Genomic DNA, 23,029 nt, shown 5'->3' with positions numbered 1-23,029 from the left:
AAAACCCTGTCTCTACAAAAAATACAAAAAAAATTGGCCAGGCACGGTGGCACATGCCTCAGCTACTCGGGAGGCTGAGGCATGGGAATTATTTGAACCCAGGAGGCGGAGGTTGCAGTGAACCAAGATCACACCACAGCCAACAGAGCAAGACTCTGTCTCCAAAAATTAAAAAAATATAAATAAAAGTACTGGAATAATAGAGTATATTCTACAATTATAATGGAAATAAATTTGAAATCAATAACAGAAGACATTTTGGGATATTCACAAATATGTGGAAGTTAATACATCCCTAAATAATAAATGGGTCAAAGAAGAAATCTTGGAGTAAGTTTTAAAATACTTTAAGGTGCATGAAAACAAAAACACAACACACCAAAGTATAGGAGGCAGGTAAAGCACCTGCTGAGAGAGAAATTATGGCTGTCAATAACTACATTAAAAAGGAAGAAAGAAGAAAATCAATGATCTAACCTCCACCTTAAGAAAAAGAGTAAACTAAACCCAAAGCAAGCACAAGGAAAGAAAGAATATTGGAGTGAAATAAAACAGAGAATAGAAAAACAATAAAGAAAATGAACAAAACCAAAAATTGGTTCTTTGATGGGCAATGTGGATGTGTTGTGTAAAAAAAAAGAAAGAAAGAAAAGAAAAAGAAACACCTCTTAAAAAGTTGGTTATTTGACCAGAACAAAAAATTGACAAATTTTTAGCTAGACTGACCAAAAAAAGAAAGGAAAGGAGGGGATCAAATTACTAAACTAAGAAACAAAAGAGGAACCATTACTAATGACTTTCCAGAAATACAAAGGATTATAAGGGAATACTAAGAAAAATTATATGTCAACAAATTAGATAACTTAGGTGAAATGGAAAAATTCCAATACAAACTACCAAAACTGACTTATGAAGAAACAAAAAATCTGAATAGACTTATAACAAGAGATTAAGAGATTGAATTCGTAATTTTAAAACTTCCCACAAAGAAAAGCCCAAGCCCAGATGGCTTCACTGGATAACTCTAAAAATATTTAAAGAGGAATTAGTATCAACCCTTTGCAAACTCTAAAAAGATAGAAAAGGAGGGGAACATTTTCCAACTTATTTTATAAGGCCAATATTATTCTAACACTAAATCTAGACAAAGTCATCACAAGAAAACTACAGACCATTATCTCTTATGAATACAAATACAAAAAATCCCCAATACAATACTAGCAAATAAAATCCAGCAACAGACAAAAAGTGTTAGACACCATGACCACATGGATTTATCCCAAGAATGCAAGGTTGGTTCAACACACAAAAATCAATCAATGTAGTACATCATCACAGTAGAATAAAAAACAAAACCCACATGATTATCTCAACAGACACGAAAATCATTTGGCAAACTCTAACTTTTATTATAAAAACACCCAACAAGCTCAAATAAAAGGGAACTGCCTTAACCTAATGAAGGGCAACTATGGAAAATCCATTAATTAACATCATACTTAGTGATGAAAGATGGAATGCTTTCTCACTAAAATGAAGAATAAGATAGGTACATCCACTCTCACCACTTATAACCAGGATAAACAATAAGAAGAAATAAAAGCAACCAAATTGGTAAGGAAGAATTAAAACTATCTCTATTTGCAAATGACAGAATCATATATAATCTACTAAACAACTCTTAGAACAAACCAGTTCAGCAGAATTGCATGATACAAGATCAACATGCAATGATCAATTACATTTCTATAAAGTAGCAATGAAGAAGCAGAACTGAAATTAAGAAAACAATTCCATTTACAATAGCATCAAAAAGGATAAAATACTTTGGAATAAATTTAACAAAGTCCAAAATTTGTCATCTAAATTTTTCTCCTCCCTTCCTGTCTCCCTCCCTCTTCCTCTTCCTGTCCCCATCTCCCCACACAGAAGAGCATGGACAGGCTTCTAATAACTACTTCATGCTTGAAAATAGCAGAGCTAGGGGTTGATTAATTTGCTGTAGACTTGGCCACACTTGGTAAAGATGACGCACGCACATGCACAGATGGAAGCAACAACAGGAGGAAGTACAGCTGCAGGAATGAAGCAAAAGGAACGTGCTGCGGGAGGTGCACGTGCAGGGTACATACCCAGGAAGGACCGCCTGGGGGCGACCTTGACTTCTTCATCCTTGCTATCTGCAGCTACACGTTAAAAAGGGAGACAGAAACAGAAAGGGGAAAAAGACAGAAACAGACTGGTTTTAACATGGGTAAACAGCTGTGTTCCCAGGACTTTTTGCATTTCTTTAAAAAAAAAAAAAAACAGAACAGAAAGATCACAAGATTTTGGTTTTTGTGCATTAGAAAACCCACTTTCTGAACTATTTTCCTGCAAACCTAACCTCTTCCAATATCATAAAAAAGTGAATGGGGAGAATGGGAGGAAAATTGAGCCAAAAATTAAAAGTTACCACATTTCCGTTTAATCTCTCGGGAGAAAGGCAGCATGGAGCCCACCACAAGCGTGCTGTGCTGATGGAAAGCAGCTGGGCAGATCCTGCTTCCCTTTTCCTAGAAACTCATCTGTATGCAAGCTTCGGTTGCAATATAGCTGCCCCAGGTCAAAACCCTTCAGAAGGCTGCCTGATAAAGCTGTTTTCAGAGTACACTCTGCTGTAAAAGGACAGCTGGTTCCACAGATGCATTTGACAAGCACCTCTGCACAGACACAGGGACAATGTGACAGGGACCCAGCACCCTCCAGGGCCCAGCACTGGCAATGACAGGTTATAAGCCAACCTCCCTATCTGCGCAGCCCCAGGACAAGACAGCAGCCAAGGTCCTGGAAAACAGTGTGGCCTCTAGGTGGCTCCTGGGAAGCCCCATGGGGTTTGGGATTGAAGACAGTTGATAAACAAGAAACTCAAATGAGTCCTGGGATCAGAAAGCAGAAGTAGGATCAAAGGTTGTGTTTGCCTGCCCCAGGCAACGTAGACTTAAAATGGAAATTTTGCAAGTGAACACCTAAAAGCAAATATGAGATGACCTCTGACCTCTGCCCTCTGCTACTTGGACTTAGGGTGTTGTTCCACTCACAAGGCAGGAACTGCAATATTTCTACCAAATTTGAGGGTTTTATAAACCAATGCAGCATACAAAGTGCAGTCTCCTCTCCTCCCCCAGCCTCCCCCAGCCTCCCCCAGCACTGCCTCTTGGATTCTATGGGTCCCTCAGCTAGTCCTCTCTGTTGCTTTGATTTAGACAACATCCCTCTCCATGGGTGCCTCTTCTAAAGACCAAGATCCTCAAGGGGTGGGAGGGAGGGAGGGACCACCCAAGGCAGCTCGGTCCACACTGTTTCCCTTCTCACATCCAGGTGTGACTGTAAACAGGCAATGGTGGGAGGCAGCCAGCTGGCAGCCTGGGGAAGAAGGCATGGCTCAGGATGCAGAGTCATGTCCCACACCAGGCTGTGTCCTGGGCACAGCCTCAAGCTACCTGAGGCTCCTTGCCTGGAAAGCAGTGTGATCAGATCCACGTTTGTGTAGGACGGAATGCAGAGTTCTGATGCTGAGAGAGCTGCCAGGAACATTTTCAACAGTCACACACTTCCACAAATCTGCGCTGAACACGTCCTCCAGACCAGGCACTCAGGATCCAAAAAGGGCCCAGCAACATTTTCCTTTTCCTCGACACTCGGCACATGTCAGTGTCTTCTCCCCTTGATCACGGGTGGGCTTGTGACCACTCCAGTCCACAGAAGCAATGCTGTGATTTCCAAGACTTAGGTCATAAAAAAGATATAGCTTCCACCTGCTTTCCCAGGAAGCTCCCCCTTGGAACCTGGCCGCCATGTTGTGAGGAAGCCCAGGTCTCATGAGGAGGCCTTGGTGGGTGTCCTAGCAGAGCCTGGGTGGAGATCCCAGCAGATGGCCAGCACCAGCCAGGCCAAAGAGTGAGTGAGGGAGAGAGAGAGAGAAAAAAAGCAAGAGAATGAGCTTCAAGGGCTGCAGCCCTAGCCTTTGAGCCTCCCCAGATGCTAGTGAGGACAGCAGAGACAAGCTGTTCTTGCCAAGCTCTGCCCAAAATGCTCTCACAAGCAAGATGATTGTTGTCCTTCCAAGTCCTAAGATTTGGGGTAACTTGTGGAGTAGCCAAAGAGACTGGAACAAGAGAGACAGGACAAGTTATGGTCCCACATGGCCAGCAGGAAGGAGGCTGGCTGGGCCACAAAGGCCATCACCTGCTTCCTGGGACTTTGGTCCATGTCACGACTGGAGACCGCTGCTGTTGGCACATGAAGAAAGGTTTACACTGTACCCTGTCGGTACGGCACGTATGGGGAATGCAGGGGTGATAGTGACAGGGAGGTGCCAGCCAGCCTGGGACCAGGGAAGAGCACATAATCACCGTGGCCCAGGCGAGCCCACAATGGGAGGTTCACAGGCAGATACAGGGATTCCTAATGTGATGTCCAAGAGTCTCAATAAACCCCTGAAAATGCATGCAAGATGGCACATGACCCCTGCATACAACACATTTTCCAGTGTTCTTGCCCTATAACTAACTCACCTGTTTAAAGTGTACAATTCAATGGTTTTTAGGATATCCATAGTTGTGCAAACACCATCACTATCTAATTTTAGGACATCTTCAGCACACCAAAAAGAAACCCTCGACTAACCAGCAGCCACTCCCTCTCCCTGGCCTCCAGCCTGGAACTCTGAGTGTTGAGATTTGGGACAAATTTCAAGTAAATTCAACCACCTGACTTTAAGCCACAGACAATTGAAATAACCCCTAAGAGGAACTTAAAAGGAAAAAAATACATGATAAAACAAAGTTAAACTTTATAAAAGCAATATTTAAAATGAAACAAATGACCCCGTGTATCCAGTTGCTGGTGCACCCCTGACAAGGTGCGTTTGTTTCCTGGTGATGTAACATGCAGCAGCGACCTGACCTCCATCCCCAGCGGGAAGTGCCCTGAGGATGTGCAATCCTGGGCATATAAACCCCCACCCCCAATAAAACAAACGTTTTCAGTAACCGGGAGGCCGGCGCTGGCATGGTGACCCTCAGACTGCCGTGCACAGAGAGGGCTAAGGGAGGCATGAGGAAGCCACATTCCATTATTTGTCAGGTCCTTGAGGAGGGGAGTTGGTACAGGGCAGAAGGGAGGCAGAGCTCAGGCTAAGCGACACGGCCGGGCCTAGAGGTTTGAAGTCAAATGGAAAGTACTGGTGTCCACTCATGAAGTATTTCACCTCACCAAAAAAAACTCCCTAGCTCCATCCACTGAAAAAGCCAAAAAAATCAACCTATAGGCCAACCCTCACACGTGCCTAGGCTGTGGTCTCCAAACACTGTGTCCCAGATACCAGAGCTCCTTGGAGAAACGACGGATTCTAGGTCTGGGGCAGGAGATGTAGCCGCCACACGAGCACCCTGTTATACCAGGATCCTGTGTAGAAGCGAGACCCCTCATGCTGGGTCGAAAGGGCCCAGCAGCACCTGACACGGCTCCCCGGCCAGAGGGAAGAACTGGAGTAACACACCAAACGTCCAACTCACATGTTCAGAATGACTCAGAAACATGCACTCATCATTGCAAGATGCTAGGGAACCAACCTTGAAAACTGGTGAAGAGAGAGACCCGCATTTCCTTTATAAATTATACCTGTGGATAGCTGAACAATGGGTACCAGCCCATTTCTCTGCAGAGGGGCTCCAGCTAACAGACAACAAACATCCTGCAGCCCCTGATGAGCTGACGGCCTCAGCAGGAGCCCCACAGTGGCCACTGACCACACGCGCCTCCAGTGGAATGACGCAACCATCCTGCGAAACACAAGAACCAAACCTGGATCCGATCGGGCCTAGGGGTCCACTATCTTTTTAAAACGCTCTTTCACAGAAAGACCCAAGGACAGAACACCTTGTCCTTGTCCACATCCCAAGGACATAAAGACACGAGGAAACACCAGGAGTGCCATCTCCACTGTAGGGCTTCCCAAAACTCAGCCTGCAGGAGTACTCAGCAATCTTGTTAAAATGCAGGTGGCGCTGATGCCGCTAATACAGACCACAGGCAAAGTTGAAAGGAGCTAAGGGAGAACCCACGGATTTTTAAACAACAAAAATGTATACACTGCCAGGCACAGGGGCTCACACCTGTAATCCCAACGCTTTGGGAGGCTGAGGTGGGAGGATCGCTTGGCTTGAACCCAGGAATTCAAGGCAATAATGAGCTTTGATAACACCACTGCACTCCAGCCTGGGCAACACAGTGAGACCCTGTCTCAAAAAAAAAAAAAAAAAAACAAAGAAAAAAGAAAAACCTGCAGGAAGGAGACCTGAATGCAACTGTGGGTCCAATCACCCTCGGGGCTTTATACCACCCTACCTACTTGGTAAACGCTTGAAATTCTCCATAATGCGGCCGGGCGCGGTGGCTCACGCTTGTAATCCCAGCACTTTGGGAGGCCGAGGCGGGCGGATCACGAGGTCAGGAGATCGAGACCACGGTGAAACCCTGTCTCTGCTAAAAATACAAAAAAATTAGCCAGGTGTGGTGGCGGGCGCCTGTAGTCCCAGCTACTCGGAGAGGCTGAGGCAGGAGAATGGCGTGAACCCGGGAGGCGGAGCTTGCAGTGAGCCGAGATTGCGCCACTGCACTCCAGCCTGGGCGACAGAGCGAGACTCCGTCTCAGAAAAAAAAAAAAAAAAAAGAAATTCTCCATAATGCAAAGTGAAAGGTAAAAACAACCCAGCACACGAGAGACAGGTATGCACTCACTCCCAACCGCAGTCAGCCATGGCCTGGACAAAGAGGCTCAGCTCTGCCCAGGGGTGGCACCGTGCTGATGCCAGCCCTGCCTTCCTCAGGCTGGGCACTCGGGGCCCCGTAGGGCATCTCCCTCCAGTGAGGGGCCCCGACCCTGACTCACAGCGAAAAGGGCTTGGGAAAACGTCTCAGTGGAATGAGGGTTTCTTTTTAAAGTCTGATCATAATTTTGAAAATTATGCCAATTTTTTGAAAGGGGACTGTAGAAGAAAAAGGGAAGAGACTTGGAAAGCATGTCACGACGTTCAAAGTAGTCACCTCTGGAGGGTGGGGTGGAGGCTTTTTGTTTTGTTTTATTTTGTTTTTTAAGATGGAGTCTCGCTTTTTCTTTCTTTCTTTCTTTCTTCTTTCTTTCTTCTTTTCCCTCTCTGGCCCAGGCTGCAATCTACTCGGCTTGCTGCTGCCCACGCCGCGGACTGCCTGGGAGTGCCGGCACGCGCCACCGCCTGCCTTTTCGCTGCAGGCACGCGTTCGCCATCTTGGCCACGCTGGTCGCCAGCTCCTGACGCCGAGTGCTCTGCCCGCCTCAGCCTCCCGAGGTACTGGGACTGCAGACGGAGTCTCGCTCAGCCAGTGCTCGGTGTTGCCCGGGCTGGAGCGCGGTGGCGTGGTCTGGCCTCGCGGCAGCCCCCGCCCCCCAGCCACCTACCTTGGCCTACCAGGGTGCTGGGATTGCAGCCCCTGCCCGGCCGCTGCCCCATCTGGGAGGTGGGAAGCGCCTCTGCCCGGCCGCCCCGTCTGGGAGGAAGTGAGGAGCGCCTCTGCCCGGCCACCCCGTCCGGGAGGAAGTGAGGAGCGCCTCTGCCCGGCCGCCCCGTCCGGGAAGAAGTGAGGAGCGCCTCTGCCCGGCCGCCCCGTCCGGGAAGAAGTGAGGAGCGCCTCTGCCCGGCCGCCTCGTCTGGGAGGTGAGGAGCGCCTCTGCCCGGCCACCCATCGTCTGGGAGGTGAGGAGCGCCTCTGCCCGGCCACCCATCGTCTGGGAGGTGAGGAGCGCCTCTGCCCGGCCACCTATCGTCTGGGAAGAAGTGAGGAGCGTCTCTGCCTGGCCGCCCCGTCTGGGAAGTGAGGAGCTCCTCTGCCCGGCCGCCCCATGTCTGGGTAGAAGTGAGGAGCTCCTCTGCCTGGCCGCTCCGTCTGGGAGGTCTACCACGGAGGCCAGAAGCAATGTGGGGGCTGGACGTGGTGGCTCACGCCTGTGGTCCCGGCACTCTGGGGGGTGAGGCGGGTTGATCACTTCGGGCTAGGAGTTCGAGACCAGTCTGGCCAACTTGGCGAAACATGAAGAATACAACAGACAAACCAACCAACCAACTCAGTGACAACAAAACAGGTCTACCCTGGAGTCATACTCTAATTTTTTCTATTTTCCTCCCTTTCTGATCCTTTATCCCACTTTCTTTTTCTTCCTCTTCCTTCTCCCTCTTCTTTGTCAAATAGAGGATTGAGTTATTATCACTGATCCATATAAAGTCCCTCTCTCATTTATTTTAACTCCCACCCCCCATTTCTATTCCCCGACTTCCCATGTGCAACCTTCCTAATATGTTTGATACGCATCTTTTTGTTTGTATGTATTTTTAGAAAATGTTTATTGTTTTTGTATGCAAAAAAATTAATAAAAAAAAAAAGTAAAAAAAAAGATGGAGTCTCGCCCTGTGGCCCAGGCTGGAATGCAATGGCCCAATCTTGGCTCACTGCAACCTCCACCTCCAGGGTTCAAGCGATTCTCCCACCTCAGCCTTCTGAGTAGCTGGGATTACAGGCACACACCACCACGCCCAGCTAATTTTTTGTATCTTTAGTAGAGAAGGGGTTTCACCATGTTGGCCAGGATGGTCTCCAACTCCCGACCTCGTGATCCGCCCACCTCGGCCTCCCAAAGTGCTGGGATTACAGGCATGAGCCGCTGCGCCCGGCCAGAAGCTGTTTTACTTTATATTCTGTCTTCCCCAAATGTCTACCATGAGCATGCACTGTTCTTTACAATCAGACAACAAATTATATATCTAATTTTTTAAGTAACCTACTCTTTCTTAATACCATTTATGTTTCTTTTATATTAACTTTCAAACTGAATTTGTGACCTTCAAAACTTAAAATCCCTATAAAAGCTGGAAAACATTTCCGCTTTTATTTCATTAGGTCGTCTGACTATCCATGAGCACAGTGAAATGCAGCTATTCAAACGTTTCCTCATAAGTTATTTTCATGTCCCCATTGGTCTGCCAAGAATTGTGCCTCTCAAGGCCCATGGTCCCCCTTGGCATGTCCTCACCCTCAGGGTGAGGCTCAAGAATGTGCTTGGCAAAAGCAATAATTGACAAATGGGATCTAATTAAACTAAAGAGCTTCTGCATAGCTAAAGAAACTATCAACAGAGCAAACAGACAACCTACAGATGGGAGAAAATTTTTGCAAACTATGCATTTGACAAAGGTCTAATATCCAGCAACTATAAGGAACTTAAATTTATAAGAAAAAAATGAATAACCCCATTAAAAAGTGGGCAAAGGACATGAACACTTTTCAAAAGAAGACAGACATGCAGCCAACAAGCATATGAAAGAAAGCTCAACGTCACTCATCATTAGAGAAACGCAAATCAAAACCACAATGAGATACCGTCTCACACCAGTCAGAATGGCTATTAATAAAAAGTCAAAAAAAATAACAGATGCTGGTGGGGTTGTGAAGAAAAAGGAACACTTACATACTGTTGGTGGGAGTGTAAATTAGTTCAAGCATTGCAGAAGACGGTGTGGTGATTCCTCAAAGACCAGAAATACCATTCAACCCAACAATCCCATTACTGGGTATAAACCCCAGGAATATAAATCGTTCTATTATAGACACATGCACACATATGTTCACTGCAGCACTATTCACACTAGCAAAGACTTGAAATTAACCTAAACGCCCATCCATGAAAATCATCTAGATTTTCTTCTGGATGAAGAAAATGTGGTACGTACACACCACGGAATACTATGCAGCCATAAAAGAGAACAAGATCACATCCTTTAGAGGAACATGGATGGAGCTGGAGGCCATCATCCTTAGCAAACTAACACAGGAACAGAAAACCAAATGCTGCATGTTCTCACGTATAAGTGGGAGCTAAATGATGAGAACACATGGACACATAGAGGGGAACAACAGCCACTAGGGCCTGTCGAGGGGTGGAGAGCAGGAGGGAGAGGACCAGGAAAAATAACCAGTGGGTACTAGGCTTAATGCCTGGGTGATGAAATAATCTGTACACTGGCCGGGCGCAGCGGGTCACACCTGTAATGCCAGCACTTTGGGAGGCCAAGGTGGGTGGATCACTTGAGGTCAGGAGTTCAGGAGTTAGAGAAATAGTCTGTACACTAAACCCCGTGACAAGCAATTTACCTATATAACAAACCTGCACATGTACCCCTGAACTTAAAAGCTTAAAAAACAAAACAAAACAAAACAAAAAACAGAACATGTTCAGAGCCAACAACCTTCCCTTCAAGGTGACGCCGTTGACAGGAAGACGAGGCTGGCCACCTTGCTTGGCACGGGGCTGTGCTGCAGGAGGTACAGATCGGGTGGCCAGAAGCCAGAGCTTTCTGTCTGAACTTCAGTGATGTTCCTGCCTTGCCCTCCCCTCTCCTGGCAGATGAGAGGACATGAGCCCACACCTTTCATCAAGGCGCCCTGTAGGAACAGGCCTGGACCTGTCCACCAAGGGGACATGGACATGTGTGAACTCAAACCGGACTCCAATATCAAGAGTGCTGCAGATGTACATCTTGTGAATTCTTTTTTTTTTTTTTTGAGACGGAGTCTCGCTCTGTCGCCCAGGCTGGAGTGCAGTGGCGCAATCTCGGCTCACTGCAAGCTCCGCCTCCCGGGTTCACGCCATTCTCCTGCTTCAGCCTCTCCAAGTAGCTGGGACTACAGGCGCCCGCCACCACGCCCGGCTAATTTTTTATATTTTTAGTAGAGACGGGGTTTCATCATGGTCTCGATCTCCTGACCTCATGATCCGCCCGCCTCGGCCTCCCAAAGTGCTGGGATTACAGGCATAAGCCACCGCGCCCGGCCTATCTTGTGAATTCTTTCACACACACGCCACACCCCAGGACACAGAGCTCAGGAGTGGGTTTCCCACTTGAGGTCATTTGGGGCCCAGGAGTCATGCAGCTTGGTTCTCAGTCCTCCTAGGGTGAGGGCAGGCACAGGTCACCCAGCCTGACCCCAGGAGCCCGGCCCTCATCCCCTCACGGCGGCCCTGGACTGCTTCCCAAATACTCCAGGCCTTGAGGAAAGGGTGCCCCAGCTTCCTGTCGCCTCCGTAACAAGGTACCACAAACGTGGCAGCCACAACGCAGACTGATTATCTTAATTCTGGAGGCCAGAGGCCCAATGGTCTCCTGGACTAAAACCAAGGTTGTGTCTCCTCCTACTCACTGAAGTACAGGCAGAACTCAGCTCCCTGTGGTCGGAGGCTCTGCTGCCTGTAAAGCGATGGCCAACCCATGGCAGAGAGCCAGGCCCTCAGCTCCAGCACCTGACCGTCTCCTCTGCGGCCCCTGTTCACGTCTGAGGACCCCTGGGATTAGCTTAGGCCACCGGATAATCCAGGACCAGCCCCCTCAAGAGTCTCTCCACCATGTACAGTGGCACGTCACAGGTTCCCAGGATCAGGGCACGGACGTCTCTGGGGGCCATTATTCTGCCCACCCACAGAGGGTGTTTAAAATTCAGATCCCAGGCCTAGCTCTGGAAACTGGGACTCACATTTTTAACTCATCCTGGGTGACCAGAAGAGAAGTACTCCTTTGGAAGAGGTGACACAGAACGCCAGGCATCCACCATCCCACTCCCTTCTTATCCAATGCTCCTCTGATGAGACGAGCCTGAACCTGCACCTGCTGGTAAAATGAATGCGGGTGGGGAGCTTACGATGCCGCTTCTAGGGGTACCCCAGTGTTCCAACACACACTCACATTAAAGTCCACGCTGGCTGCTCTGCCTGGACGCTCACAACCTGCCGTCTCTGGGACCTCGCATCAAGCCACCGTCAACAAGGTCGCAAGGTCTGGCCTCATGTCCAGAGCCCGAGGACGGCGGAAACACCCAGCAACGCATTGGGCATCCTAGGCACAAACCGTTCTCTCGGCCAGCCGGCCCTCCCACAGTGAGAGCATTCTTGTTCCAAGTGAAATACTGAGCTTCAAAGGGGCAGGGAACACGCCATGAGGAGCTCAGGCCCAGAGGAGGAGCAAAGCCTTGCGGGGAGCAGAAATGTAAAACCGCAGCTCCTCATGCGGGGAATCTGGCCGGTTCTTAAAAGCCTGCTTTCTAGGCAAGATCTGTGGTATCGTCAGCACCATCTCTGGTGTAATTTCAAACCCAAATCACAATAGAAGGGAACAGAGCGGAGACTCAGAGGAGAGGAGAATGGCGTGAATGGGGAGAAAGAACAGAACACCACAGAAAAGACGCTGGTGCTCATCTTTGTGGCCACAATGACACTAACTGGCCCAGGTCACACTGGCTGGAGGCTGGTCTGGTTTCTACAGAGGCTGAAAGCAGCACACATTCACCTCAGTCTAGAAACAGAAGCAGACAAAAAGGGAGAAGTGGGAATCCTCTCCAACAGGAAGAAGCAGTGCTCAGAACACAGCACGCAACTCCCCAGCAAGAGCTCAAATCCACAGAAGCCCCAAACTAAACAAACTCTGGGAAGATCTCTTCTCCAAGCGACAGCTGAGATCACTCTCTCTCTCAAAGCCAAAGTGAGCGCTGTCTTAGATTTAGTAATTAGAAGAAAAACAAAAGGAAGGATTTAACCCTCCTGCACACAAGAAGCCTGCCAGCCTGCATGTTCAAACAGAGTTCAGACTGGAACAAACCATGCAATAGGCAAAAACTGGAAGAAGTATTTTCTATTTTCCAAGCTGCCAAAGGGTAAGGAGCCGTGTGTGCTAAGCATGTAATTGGTCCTGCCCAGCTGTCAACACTGCAGTGTGCTCCGGATAAAGGGGTTGCCTGACCCTGCGGGGTGACTCTGGGTCTGTTTAACAAGGTCTCTGAGGAAGACCCTGGCTAAGGTAGCCCGTGAGTCACAGCAAAACTGAAAGGGTGTGTTTGTGTACAGGCCACGCACACAGAGACGAAACGCCTGACCTGGCACCGTCTGACCTGATTGGCCAGGCACAGACGAGCACTTCCTGTTCTGACACAGACCGTCTGGGATGGCACTCACAGCCAAGAGGAACTGTGAAGATGTGTTAAGGCCTCACCCAACTTCCAGTGAAGAAACCATTATCTTGAATTGTTTCAAGTCATAAACTGTTTTTTTTTTTTTTTTTTGAGACGGAGTCTCGCTGTCGCCCAGGCTGGAGTGCAGTGGCGCTATCTCGGCTCACTGCTGGCTCCGCCCCCCGTGGTTCATGCCATTCTCCTGCCTCAGCCTCCTGCGTAGCTGGGACTGCAGGCGCCCGCCACCTCGCCCGGCTAATTTTTTGTATTTTTAGTAGAAACGGGGTTTCACCGTGTTAGCCAGGATGGTCTCGATCTCCTGACCTCGTGATCCACCCGCCTCGGCCTCCCAAAGTGCTAGGATTACAGGCGTGAGCCACCACGCCCGGCCCATAAACTGTTTAAAGTCATTTAACATACTGAAAACACTATCAGTTGGAGATAACAGCACCACTTGGTGAAATGAAAGCTGCTTGGATCAGGACAGATCAGAGTGGCTTTTGTTTCACCAGAGTCACCTTCGCCCTGATTCCCTGGGACTTTATTCCAAAGTGCCGGCCACCAACCTGCAAAGGAGCGGCGCCTGGCGTTGAGCTCGTTGGCCACACGGACCTGGGTGCAGAGCTTCAGCATCAGCAGCATGGTCAGGATCATGATGGCACTCTGCCACAGCAGTGGGGACTCAAAGCGCCTTCCAAACCTGCGGGAGAGACGCTGGGTCAGGAGGGAGGCCCACCCACGCCGCCCCTCCCAGTCCTGAACCTGCAGCAGGAGAGACCCTGTGTCAGGAGGGAGGCCCACCCACGCCACCTCACCCAGTCCCAAACCTGCAGAGGGAGACACCTGGGTCAGGAGGGAGGCCCACCCACGCCACCTCACCCAGTCCTGAACCTGCAGCAGGAGAGACCCTGTGTCAGGAGGGAGGCCCACCCACGCCACCTCACCCAGTCCTGAACCTGCAGCAGGAGAGACCCTGTGTCAGGAGGGAGGCCCACCCACGCCACCTCACCCAGTCCTGAACCTGCAGCAGGAGAGACCCTGTGTCAGGAGGGAGGCCCACCCACGCCACCTCACCCAGTCCTGAACCTGCAGAGGGAGACACCTGGGTCAGGAGGGAGGCCCACCCACGCCACCTCACCCAGTCCTGAACCTGCAGCAGGAAAGACCCTGTGTCAGGAGGGAGGCCCACCCATGCCTCTCCCAGTCCTGCAGCAGAAGAGACTGCCCACCCACTCTGCCTCTCCCAGGCCCCAGGTGGCATCCCGGGGAAGGAGCCTGGGGGTTGGCAAATACCACAGTGACCAGGCACCTGTTGCCCATCTCCCAGACTCCAGGTGGGGTGGGGCTCCAGGGAGGGGCCATAAGACCCCCATACAGCCTGACTCGGGACCCCTCAGCACATTTGGTGCTCCCCAGAACCAGTGGCCCAGGCACTGGTACCCGGGTCTGGTGGTCCTGAGTCCCCTCCCACAGCTCAGCCCAGGTACCCCAGGCCCTCCCTGCAGTCTCTGGGTTGCCACCAGGCAAGAAGCCCAGTTTCTAGCTCACAGCAGCCCTGCTTCCTGCCTGGGGAAGGCGGGGACAGTGTGCAGAGCAGCAGGTGGGCCAGATGCGAAATTTCCACATGCACACACACTTCCACAGAAGAGAAGACAGCCAAGGCTCTGCACCGCCCCCGCCCCCAGGCCTCCCTGGCCCTGTGCTCCCTAGCTGCAGGCTCCCAGGCCTTCTTGCTGACTTCAGACCAGGGTTGAGCATCTCATCAGCTCAGCTATGAGCCTCTGCAGGGCAGAACCACAGGCCAATGACTGGCAGGCCCCGCGGTCTCCGCCTCCCCAGAGTCACCACAGAGCTGGGACATGTGCCTGCAGAGCCACCATCTCCAAGGCTGGGCTGTGTGTGGCACCCACTCATAGAAAGCCCCAACCCTGACCCTCCCCTGACTGTTCCAGGGCGGGAATCTCAATCAGCCTGCAGTTTGGCCTGAAGGGAATTTTCAAAACTTGAATTGGTCGCCAAAGTCAGGAGATCCTACATAACAGCCTATTTTCCCAACTTCTGAAAAACTGGAAGATCCAGCAACAACCACCACAGCCCCCACCTCTCTCCAGCTCCCACGCAGCACCCCCTTACCAACACGAAGCAGAAGCAGGGGGAACCCCACAGCCCCCTTAGCACCCCCTTATCAACATAGATCAGAAGCAGGGGGAACCCCGTAGCCCCCTCAGCACCCCCTTATCAACTCAGAGCAGGAACAGGGGGAACCCCATAGCCCCCTCAGCACCCCCTTATCAACACAGATCAGAAGCAGGGGGAACCCCACAGCCCCCTCAGCCCGTGAGCCACAGCCCAGCAGGTGAGAAGGTGCCACTTGCAGGTGAGGCTCCCACAGCAACCAGGAAAAAGCCACAGACGTTCTCCTGGGAGGACAGGGAGCCAGGACGCAGTCCTCAGACGGTGGCCATGCTGATTCCCTCTGTGCTGGCTCCAGAGACCAAGGCCCTTCCCTGTCTCCTGGGAGCTCCTCAGCAGAGGGAGTGGCTGCCTGAGATCACAGACATTCAGGGAGCAGAGGGAAGGGCAGAGAAAACAGCAGCCTGGGCCCAGGGCGGACAGGGGGCCAGGCAGGCAGGCAGGCAGACAAGCTGCATCTCACCCAGGTCAGCAGCCCAGGCCCAGGGCGGACAGGGGGCCAGGCAGGCAGGCAGACAAGCTGTACCTCCAGGAATATCACCCAGGTCAGCAGGGGCCACCACGGTCCCCTTGCCTCACTGGATGCTTCCCTACGAAGCCTCTGAGAAACGCACAAGGCAAGACTAAGAGGCAAAGAGAGGAAGGGAGGGTGATGGGCCCGGGGATAGAGGACGGCCGGCAGCAAAGAGGCAGCTTGAACGGGGTTTTCTAGGCCTGAGGCACAGGCCGGGGGTGCAGGGACACTGTAGGAGCAGGAGTGCAGGCGGCATGGGCACTCTGCCCACAGGCTGGCTCCAGCCCCCACACCGGCCCCCTCCAGGCCTCAGCCTCTGCACTATGAAGTACAGATGGCAACCCCCAAGGCTGGAGGATACAGACAAGCTCACGGTCACTTCCAGGGCCGTTCTCCACTGGCTACCAAGCGGCCTGGGTGCCGGTCAACCCACCCACAGAGACCTGAGGCTGAGGAGGTGACGCTGGGCAGACATCTAAAATAGGCCAGTCCCCTGGGACACACGGAGGCCGCTTCACACCACGTTCACCTCCAGCAATGAGGCTGCACGTGAGCCATTTTGGCCAGTCTGTGCGAAAGGCCACCTGTGTTTTTTAAATGTTTAACAGAAGCAATGAATGACTAGACGGACGAAGGAGGAGGCGGGCGAATCAAGGTTTGAGCTTCCCCATAATCCACACATCAAAAATCAAATCTAGAGAAACTCGATATGCAAAGAATGAGGCCTTTTAAAATGAAGTGAGAGGGTGCCCAGAGGTGAATAGTAAACTAATTTTAGGGTGAAGACAGAAAAACACAAAATTTCAAAAAGCACAGTGTTCCACAAACGATGCACAAGGAACAAAATGAAAACGAAACAGAATCCAGCAGCATTAGTAATTTTAAAAGCTAATTAAAATAGATGCCACATGGCCGGGCGCGGTGGCTCACGCTTGTAATCCCAGCACTTTTGGGAGGCCGAGGCGGGCGGATCACGAGGTCAAGAGATCGAGACCACGGTGAAACCCCGTCTCTACTAAAAATACAAAAAAATTAGCCGGGCGTGGTGGCGGGTGCCTGTAGTCCCAGCTACTCGGAGAGGCTGAGGCAGGAGAATGGCGTGAACCCGGGAGGCGGAGCTTGCAGTGAGCGGAGATCGTGCCACTGCACTCCAGCCTGGGCAACAGAGCGAGACTCCGTCTCAAAAAACAAAAAAAAATAGATGCCACATTTACTTCTCAACTTAACTTTTTCTTCCTTTAGTGATAACAGTCTGTGCTGGCCATGAACTCAGGAGAGCATTTTTCCTCTCCTGCCCGAGGGTGTGACTCCCATGCCCCTTCTCACGGCAGGTGCCAGGCAGCCCACCTGTGTGGTGCAGGAGCCTGCTCCTTGGGAAGCACCAAGATACCTCGTCTAAGGTGGGCTCTGCAGGTGATCATGCCCAGATGCCCATCCACAGGGAGAGACAGTATAGAGGGTGCCCCATAACTGACCAGGCCCACAGAAAAACTTCTCCATGTTCCAAAATCTCACAGAAAAACTCAAGCAGGGCTGGGCACAGTGGCTCACACCTGTAATCCCAGCACTTTGGGAGGCTGAGGCAGGTGGATCACGAGGTCAGGAGTTCAAGACCAGCCTGGCCAATATGGTGAAACTCCGTCTCTACTAAAAACACAAAAATTAGCTGGGCATGGCAACGGGGTCCTGTAATCCCAGCTATTTGGAAGGCTGAGGCAGGCAACTGCTTGAACCCAGGAGGCGAAGGGTGCAGTGAGCCGAGATTGTGCCACTACACTCCAGCCTGGGCAACAGAGCAAGACTCTTGTCTAAAAAAAAAATCCAGCAGAAGAGAAGCTTTGTATCTACTGTTAGGCACCACTAAAGCTATCACCCTTAGTAACAAAATGTTATGACCTCTCTGATACAATGTTTACATTCCTCCATTTAAGAGTGCTCCAGCCTGGGTGCTACTGTGGATGGAGCTGAGGCTCCCAGGGACCTGCAGCCCAGTGTGGCCTGATCCCCGCCTGGCCTCTCCGCTTTTCCTCCACATACTCACAGCCAGCAAACACCAGCTATGAGGCATCATTTAGCCCTTCTTCTGGCTTCTGGCACCAACCTGCCAAATCCTGAACATTGGCATTCCACAGAGTGTGATCTGCTGAATGCTGGTTTTGCAAAATGGTAGTAAGGACTGTAAGAAACAAAAACATGAGTGACCTATGTTTCAGAATCCCTGGGTTTGTACTGTTAAAGCAGCCCCTGCAGGACTGCAGAGCCCCATATGCCATGCACCCCAAATCCCCAAAGGGGGTCTGCCCAGAGGGACTGGAGCTCTGAGGACCATGCCCCAGCAGCTTTAGAAGAGTGACGATTTTATCTAACTCCACCACTGTGCTGGCGGACCCCAGCCCCTTCTCACCAGACCCCGGCCCCCTCTCACCAGAGCCCAGCCCAGCCCCACCTCTGCTCTCCCCCTGGCCCCTTCTCACCGGAGCCCAGCCCAGCCCCACCTCTGCTCTCCCCCTGGCCCCTTCTCACCAGAGCCTGCCCCAGCCCCACCTCTGCTCTCCCGCTCCCACCACCCCCAACCCAAACACCGAGTGTGCGTGGTGCATGCGTGGAGCTGGGGTCGTGAGTGATGCATCCCGTGTGTCACTTCTGCTAAAACACAAATCCTCTGCCCTACAAACCATGAAATCAAAGAGGCTGTGAACCTACAAAGCCTGGAGAGAGGAAGCCAGGAGTGGGGGTCACAAGAGCCTCCCAAGAGAGAAACAGAAGGGGTCATCATCCCCCGCTGCACAGCAGGACCTGGGGACCAGGTGGGCACAAGAGGATGTGTGGTAGGTAGGGAGGTGGGCTTCGCTGTGTGGAGTGCAGGGGTGGAGCATCCTCAGGCTGGAGGGATGCCCAGCAGGGACCGGCGCCCTCTGCTCTCCCCGCTTTCATCCCACCATCTTCTGGAACACGCTGGGGCCCTGCATGTGCACTCAGTGGTCACAGAAGCCATGCATGACCAGGACAGCCCAGGATGTTGATTCTATGAAGAGACCCATGGACAAAGTTCAGAATTCCCTGGAAGGCTGCCCTGTGCTCCACAAAGAAAGAGCTCAAGTGTCTGTAAGAAAGAACTCCCAGTCCCAGCTTCAAACCTCTACATCAAGTGCCAGTTAGGTCATGAGGCAATGACAAGATGGCACCAGGAAACTGCGTTAATCTCGGACTTCTCCAAACCAGATACTTAGATGGACATTAGATAGATTCTTTTTCTTTTTTTTGAGACAGGGTCTCTCTCTGTTGGCCAGACTGGAGTACAGCTCACTGCAGCCTCGAATTCCTGGGCTTAAGTGATCTTCCTTTCACAGCCTCCCAAGTAGCTAGGACTGCCCCCACACCTAAGCTAATGTTTCAATTTTTTGTAGAGACAGGGTCTTGCTATGTTGTGGTGGTTGGTCTTGAACTCCTGGCCTCAAGTGATCCTCCCACCCCGGCCTCCAAAAGTGCTGGAATTATAGGAGTGGGCCACTGTGCCCAACCTAATTTATTTTCTTTTAGCAACTTTGAACTATGAGCATACTGGGGAGGGAAACCTCTAAGTGGAACTTTTTTCCCATATGGTTATCCACCCTCAGGCAATTTTCCTCCATTATTTTGGAGAAAACTTATTCTATAACCCTAAAGATGAGTGCAATGCTCCTTCACAACACACACGTGAGCTGGGGCTGTAGCAGGTGGCCTGCCGACCAGCGTCTGCCCAAACCCCACAACATGCACTCAAAGTAAACAGCATTAGACAATTAGAAACTTACTTCCAGTCAACCTTATGCTCACTGAGGCCACTGCAGCACCACCAGCCACTGTCTCCACAGCAGGCGATGGGAAAGAAGGAAGGAGTCTCCAAAATGAGCACCCCTGAACCTCCCTCAGATGCAGCCTGGCCCAGAGACAAACCTCGAGACAGGACTCAGACCCAAAATCCTCCTCCAAGGTCACTGCAGGGGAGAAACCTCCCTGCCTCAGAGACAACTCTGGGGAAGAGGCAGCCAACCCACTCGCTCACCTAAAAATCCCTGGCAGGGGCAAAACTAACACCCAGGGACACGTGGACCAACGGCTGCCCATGGCCAGGGCTGGGATGAAGGCCACGGAGCAGGGAGCACCCCGGCTCATGAACACAGGGGACACCCCAGCATCAGAACTCATCAAACGGACACAAAAGGGGTGTATTTCATGGAATGCAAATCACACTTCAATAAGGTTGACTTAAAAACTAACAGGCGGGCCAGGCGCGGTGGCTCATGCCTGTAATCCCAGCACTTTGGGAGGTCAAGGCAGGTGGATCATGAGGTCAAGAGATCGAGACCATCCTGGTCAACATGGTGAAATCTGGTCTCTACTAAAAATACAAAAATTACCTGGGTATGGTGGCAGGCGCCTGTAGTCCCAGCTACTCAGGAGGCTGAGGCAGGAGAATCACTTGAACCCAGGAGGCAGAGGCTGCAGTGAGCCGAGATTGTACCACTGCACTCCAGCCTGGCGACAGAGCAAGACTCTGTCTCAAAAAAAAAAAAAAAAAAAACTAACAGGCAAAGAAGCAGGTACGTGATTACTCAGTGATCATAGTCAGAAGCAGAGTTCTTGACACCAGCTGCCTGGACTCCTTCTCTCCAACCCTCCACCAGGCCCTCTTCATAGGAAGAGCAGCAGACAGACACCTTCCAATCTGCCCGGACAGAGGGGCTGGGATCACCCGGAAGAAAGAAAAATTCCAGACGTTTTTGGCCTTAGAATGCAGCTGTGAGACCTCTTCATTTCCTCTGAAAACTCACTCTCCCAATTATGTCTGGCTTCAACAACTGTTAAAATTAATTTCAATTTCCTTAGCCTAATGCAAATACAAAGAGGAAGTTGGTCTGAGAGGAACAAGACAGTCTCCAGAGAGAGTGACTTCCTATTTAAATAAGGCAGGCCAGGTGCCGCGGCTCAGCCTATAATCCCAGCCCTTTCAGAGGCCCAGTGGGGAGGAATGCTTGAGGCCAGGAGTTTGAGACCAGCCTGGGCAACAAAGTGAGACACCCCTCCCCCCAGTCTCTACAAAAAATACAAAAAAAACAATTAGCCAGGTGTGGTGGTGCGCCTGTGGTCCCAGCTACTCGGGAGGCTGAGATGGGAGGATCACCTGAGCCCAGGAACAGGGAGACTGCAGTGAGCTGTCATGACATCATGCACTTCAGCCTGGACGACAGAGCAAGACCCTTTCTCAAAACAATAAAGAAAAACTATACAACATGAAAAAGGCGGGCAGAAACGGCTCCTCTCCACAGGCAGGCCTAGTCCAGTGCCCAGCAGAGAGGCCCCTGCTAAGTACCCATGTGGGACATTATGTGAGGAGGCGGATCTGGAGATTTTCTCTGAGATTCTGTGCTTCAACCCCACCGTTTTTCTGGAAAAATAATCTCACCCTAAGAAGTGACTCGCCTGCAGCCACGTACCCCATCCACAGCAGAGCAGGACGCTGGCCCAGCCAGGAGGTGTGGACCCTGCTACTCCCCCGGCCTCAACCAGAAACCCCAAAGGGGAAACCCTCTTCTCCCGGCGCAGCCCAGGAAAGGAAGCCCCCAACTTACCAGAAAAGTATCCGCAAAATGTTGGCCACCAGTAGCACCAGGCACACGTAGGTGGAGAAGCCGTCGGCGTTCTGCGTCCTGCGAATGTCCCGATACTGCGGGACGTAGGGCACCACCCCTCCGAAGACCATGGCCGCGGCCGCGCCCCAGGACACCAGCTGGTGCAGTGGCCCCAGGAGCCAGTCCAGGCCCTCGGCCTCCATCGCAGCGCCCGCCTGGCCGAGACTGTCACGGGCTCCGCGCCCCGCGGGCCACCGGCCGCCTGCTCATCGCCGCTCCGCGCGCTCCTGTGGCCTCGGGGCCTGCGGGGAGCGGGGAGCTGCTCGAGTCCCGCCCAGGGGGGCTGGGCCGGCGCGCACGGACCCGACACGACCCGCGCCAGCCGCAGGAACCCGAGGCAGAGCGGGGGCGACCGGGGCCCGGGGCACGCGAGGCGCGGCCCCTGCCTGGGACGTGGGGGTGTCTGGGGGTCCCGAGACGCGCCCGGCGGGGACTAGGGAGGGGTCCCTGGGCCGGAGTCGAGGACGGGCGCAGCCCCTGGGGTCACCGCCCCGGTGCGCTTAGCCGGCGGGGGTCCACGGGCGCCCCGGGATGGGGTCGGGGGAGGGGGCGCAGGGCCCAGGATAGGGGCGCACGGTTCGGGGGAGGGTCACAGGGCCTAGGATGCGGGCGCACGGCTCGGGGGAAGGGGGCGCAGGCCCAGGATGGGGGCGCACGGTTCGGGGGAGGAGGTGCCGGGCCGGGGACCCCACAGGACCAAGCCGGGGGACTGGGGGCCGCGACCAACTGCCCCGGCCCCGCGTCCTCAGCCGCCCTAGACCGCCCCGCAAGGACCCCGCGCCAACCCCGCGCTCCTTACCTGCTCCCCCAGCCCCGCGCCTAGCGCCCCGCGTCCCCGCGCCGTTTATCCCCGCGCGTCTAGGCGTCAGTCCGCTCAGGCGCGGGAAAACCCCGCCCCGTGACGTCACAATGCCAGGCCCCGCCCACGCCGCAGCTGTGAGTCGGTGCAGGCGTGTCCTAGAGCGCGGGGGGCGGAGCGCGGGGGGCGGGGCTGGGCGGGGCGGGGCGTGGGGGGCGGGGCGGGGCCGGGCCGGGAGCCGGGGCTGTTGGGGCAGCGGGGGCGCGTGGCTCCTCCCGCCCGGTCGGGAAATACCAGCCGGACGGGGCCGGTCCCTCAGGCCTGGCGCCCACGTTAACCCGTCTCCAGCTGTTCCGGCGCGCGGCCATCGAAGCGAATGGCGTCGTCCTGGAGGGCTGCGGGCGCAGGGTCTGGACGCCCCCCTCACGCGTGTCCTGAATGCGGGGCGCCCGGGGACGAGTCTTGTCCAGCTCCGTCCTGACCCAGGAGACCCGGGGACCCGGCATGGAGTTTGCAGCGCCCGGAGGCGGCCGGGGTCTCGGGAAACGGAGCGCCCCCTCGGGTCTCCGCTCCGATGCAAGCGCCCCACGAGCAGATGCGCCGGGGCCGTCACCGGGGGACCAGCTGGACGCGCGGCCGTCACCGTGGCCATTGTCATCATCGTGGTTGTGGACATGGTCGCTGTCGCTGCAGAAACGCGGGGCGGCCTCTCCCCATCCCCTTGCAGTTCTCCGGGCTGAACCGTTGGGCGCCTATTTTGCAGAAAAGGCAGCTCCTGACCTC

The 23,029-nt window shown here is 52.8% G+C and overlaps 1 protein-coding gene across 4 annotated transcripts in view; it reads right to left on the bottom strand.

Annotated features, from left to right (window-relative positions):
• SLC66A2 (solute carrier family 66 member 2) overlaps positions 1 to 22,338 on the bottom strand; it is a 49,429-nt gene extending 27,091 nt beyond the window's left edge. Inside the window, exons 1-4 of one of the 4 annotated variants that reach the window (XM_055295892.2) lie at positions 22,247 to 22,335; positions 21,388 to 21,689; positions 13,635 to 13,768; positions 2,133 to 2,186 (exon numbers count right to left, since the gene is read on the bottom strand). In XM_055295892.2, coding sequence (XP_055151867.1) covers positions 2,133 to 2,186; positions 13,635 to 13,768; positions 21,388 to 21,590 — 391 coding nt within the window. In that variant the 5' untranslated portion in view covers positions 21,591 to 21,689; positions 22,247 to 22,335. Of the gene's footprint in view, positions 1 to 2,132; positions 2,187 to 13,634; positions 13,769 to 21,387; positions 21,690 to 22,246 lie in introns of all 4 variants that reach the window. The other 3 variants (XM_055295884.2, XM_055295910.2, XM_055295901.2) reach the window with 3 other exon arrangements.
• Between the last annotated feature and the right edge of the window lie 691 nt (positions 22,339 to 23,029).

This window comes from Symphalangus syndactylus, chromosome 1 (genome assembly GCF_028878055.3).
Source record: "Symphalangus syndactylus isolate Jambi chromosome 1, NHGRI_mSymSyn1-v2.1_pri, whole genome shotgun sequence".
NCBI classification, from domain to species: domain Eukaryota; kingdom Metazoa; phylum Chordata; class Mammalia; order Primates; family Hylobatidae; genus Symphalangus; species Symphalangus syndactylus.
Note: the sequence above shows the minus strand (reverse complement) of the source record. Positions and strands in the feature narration are given on the sequence as shown.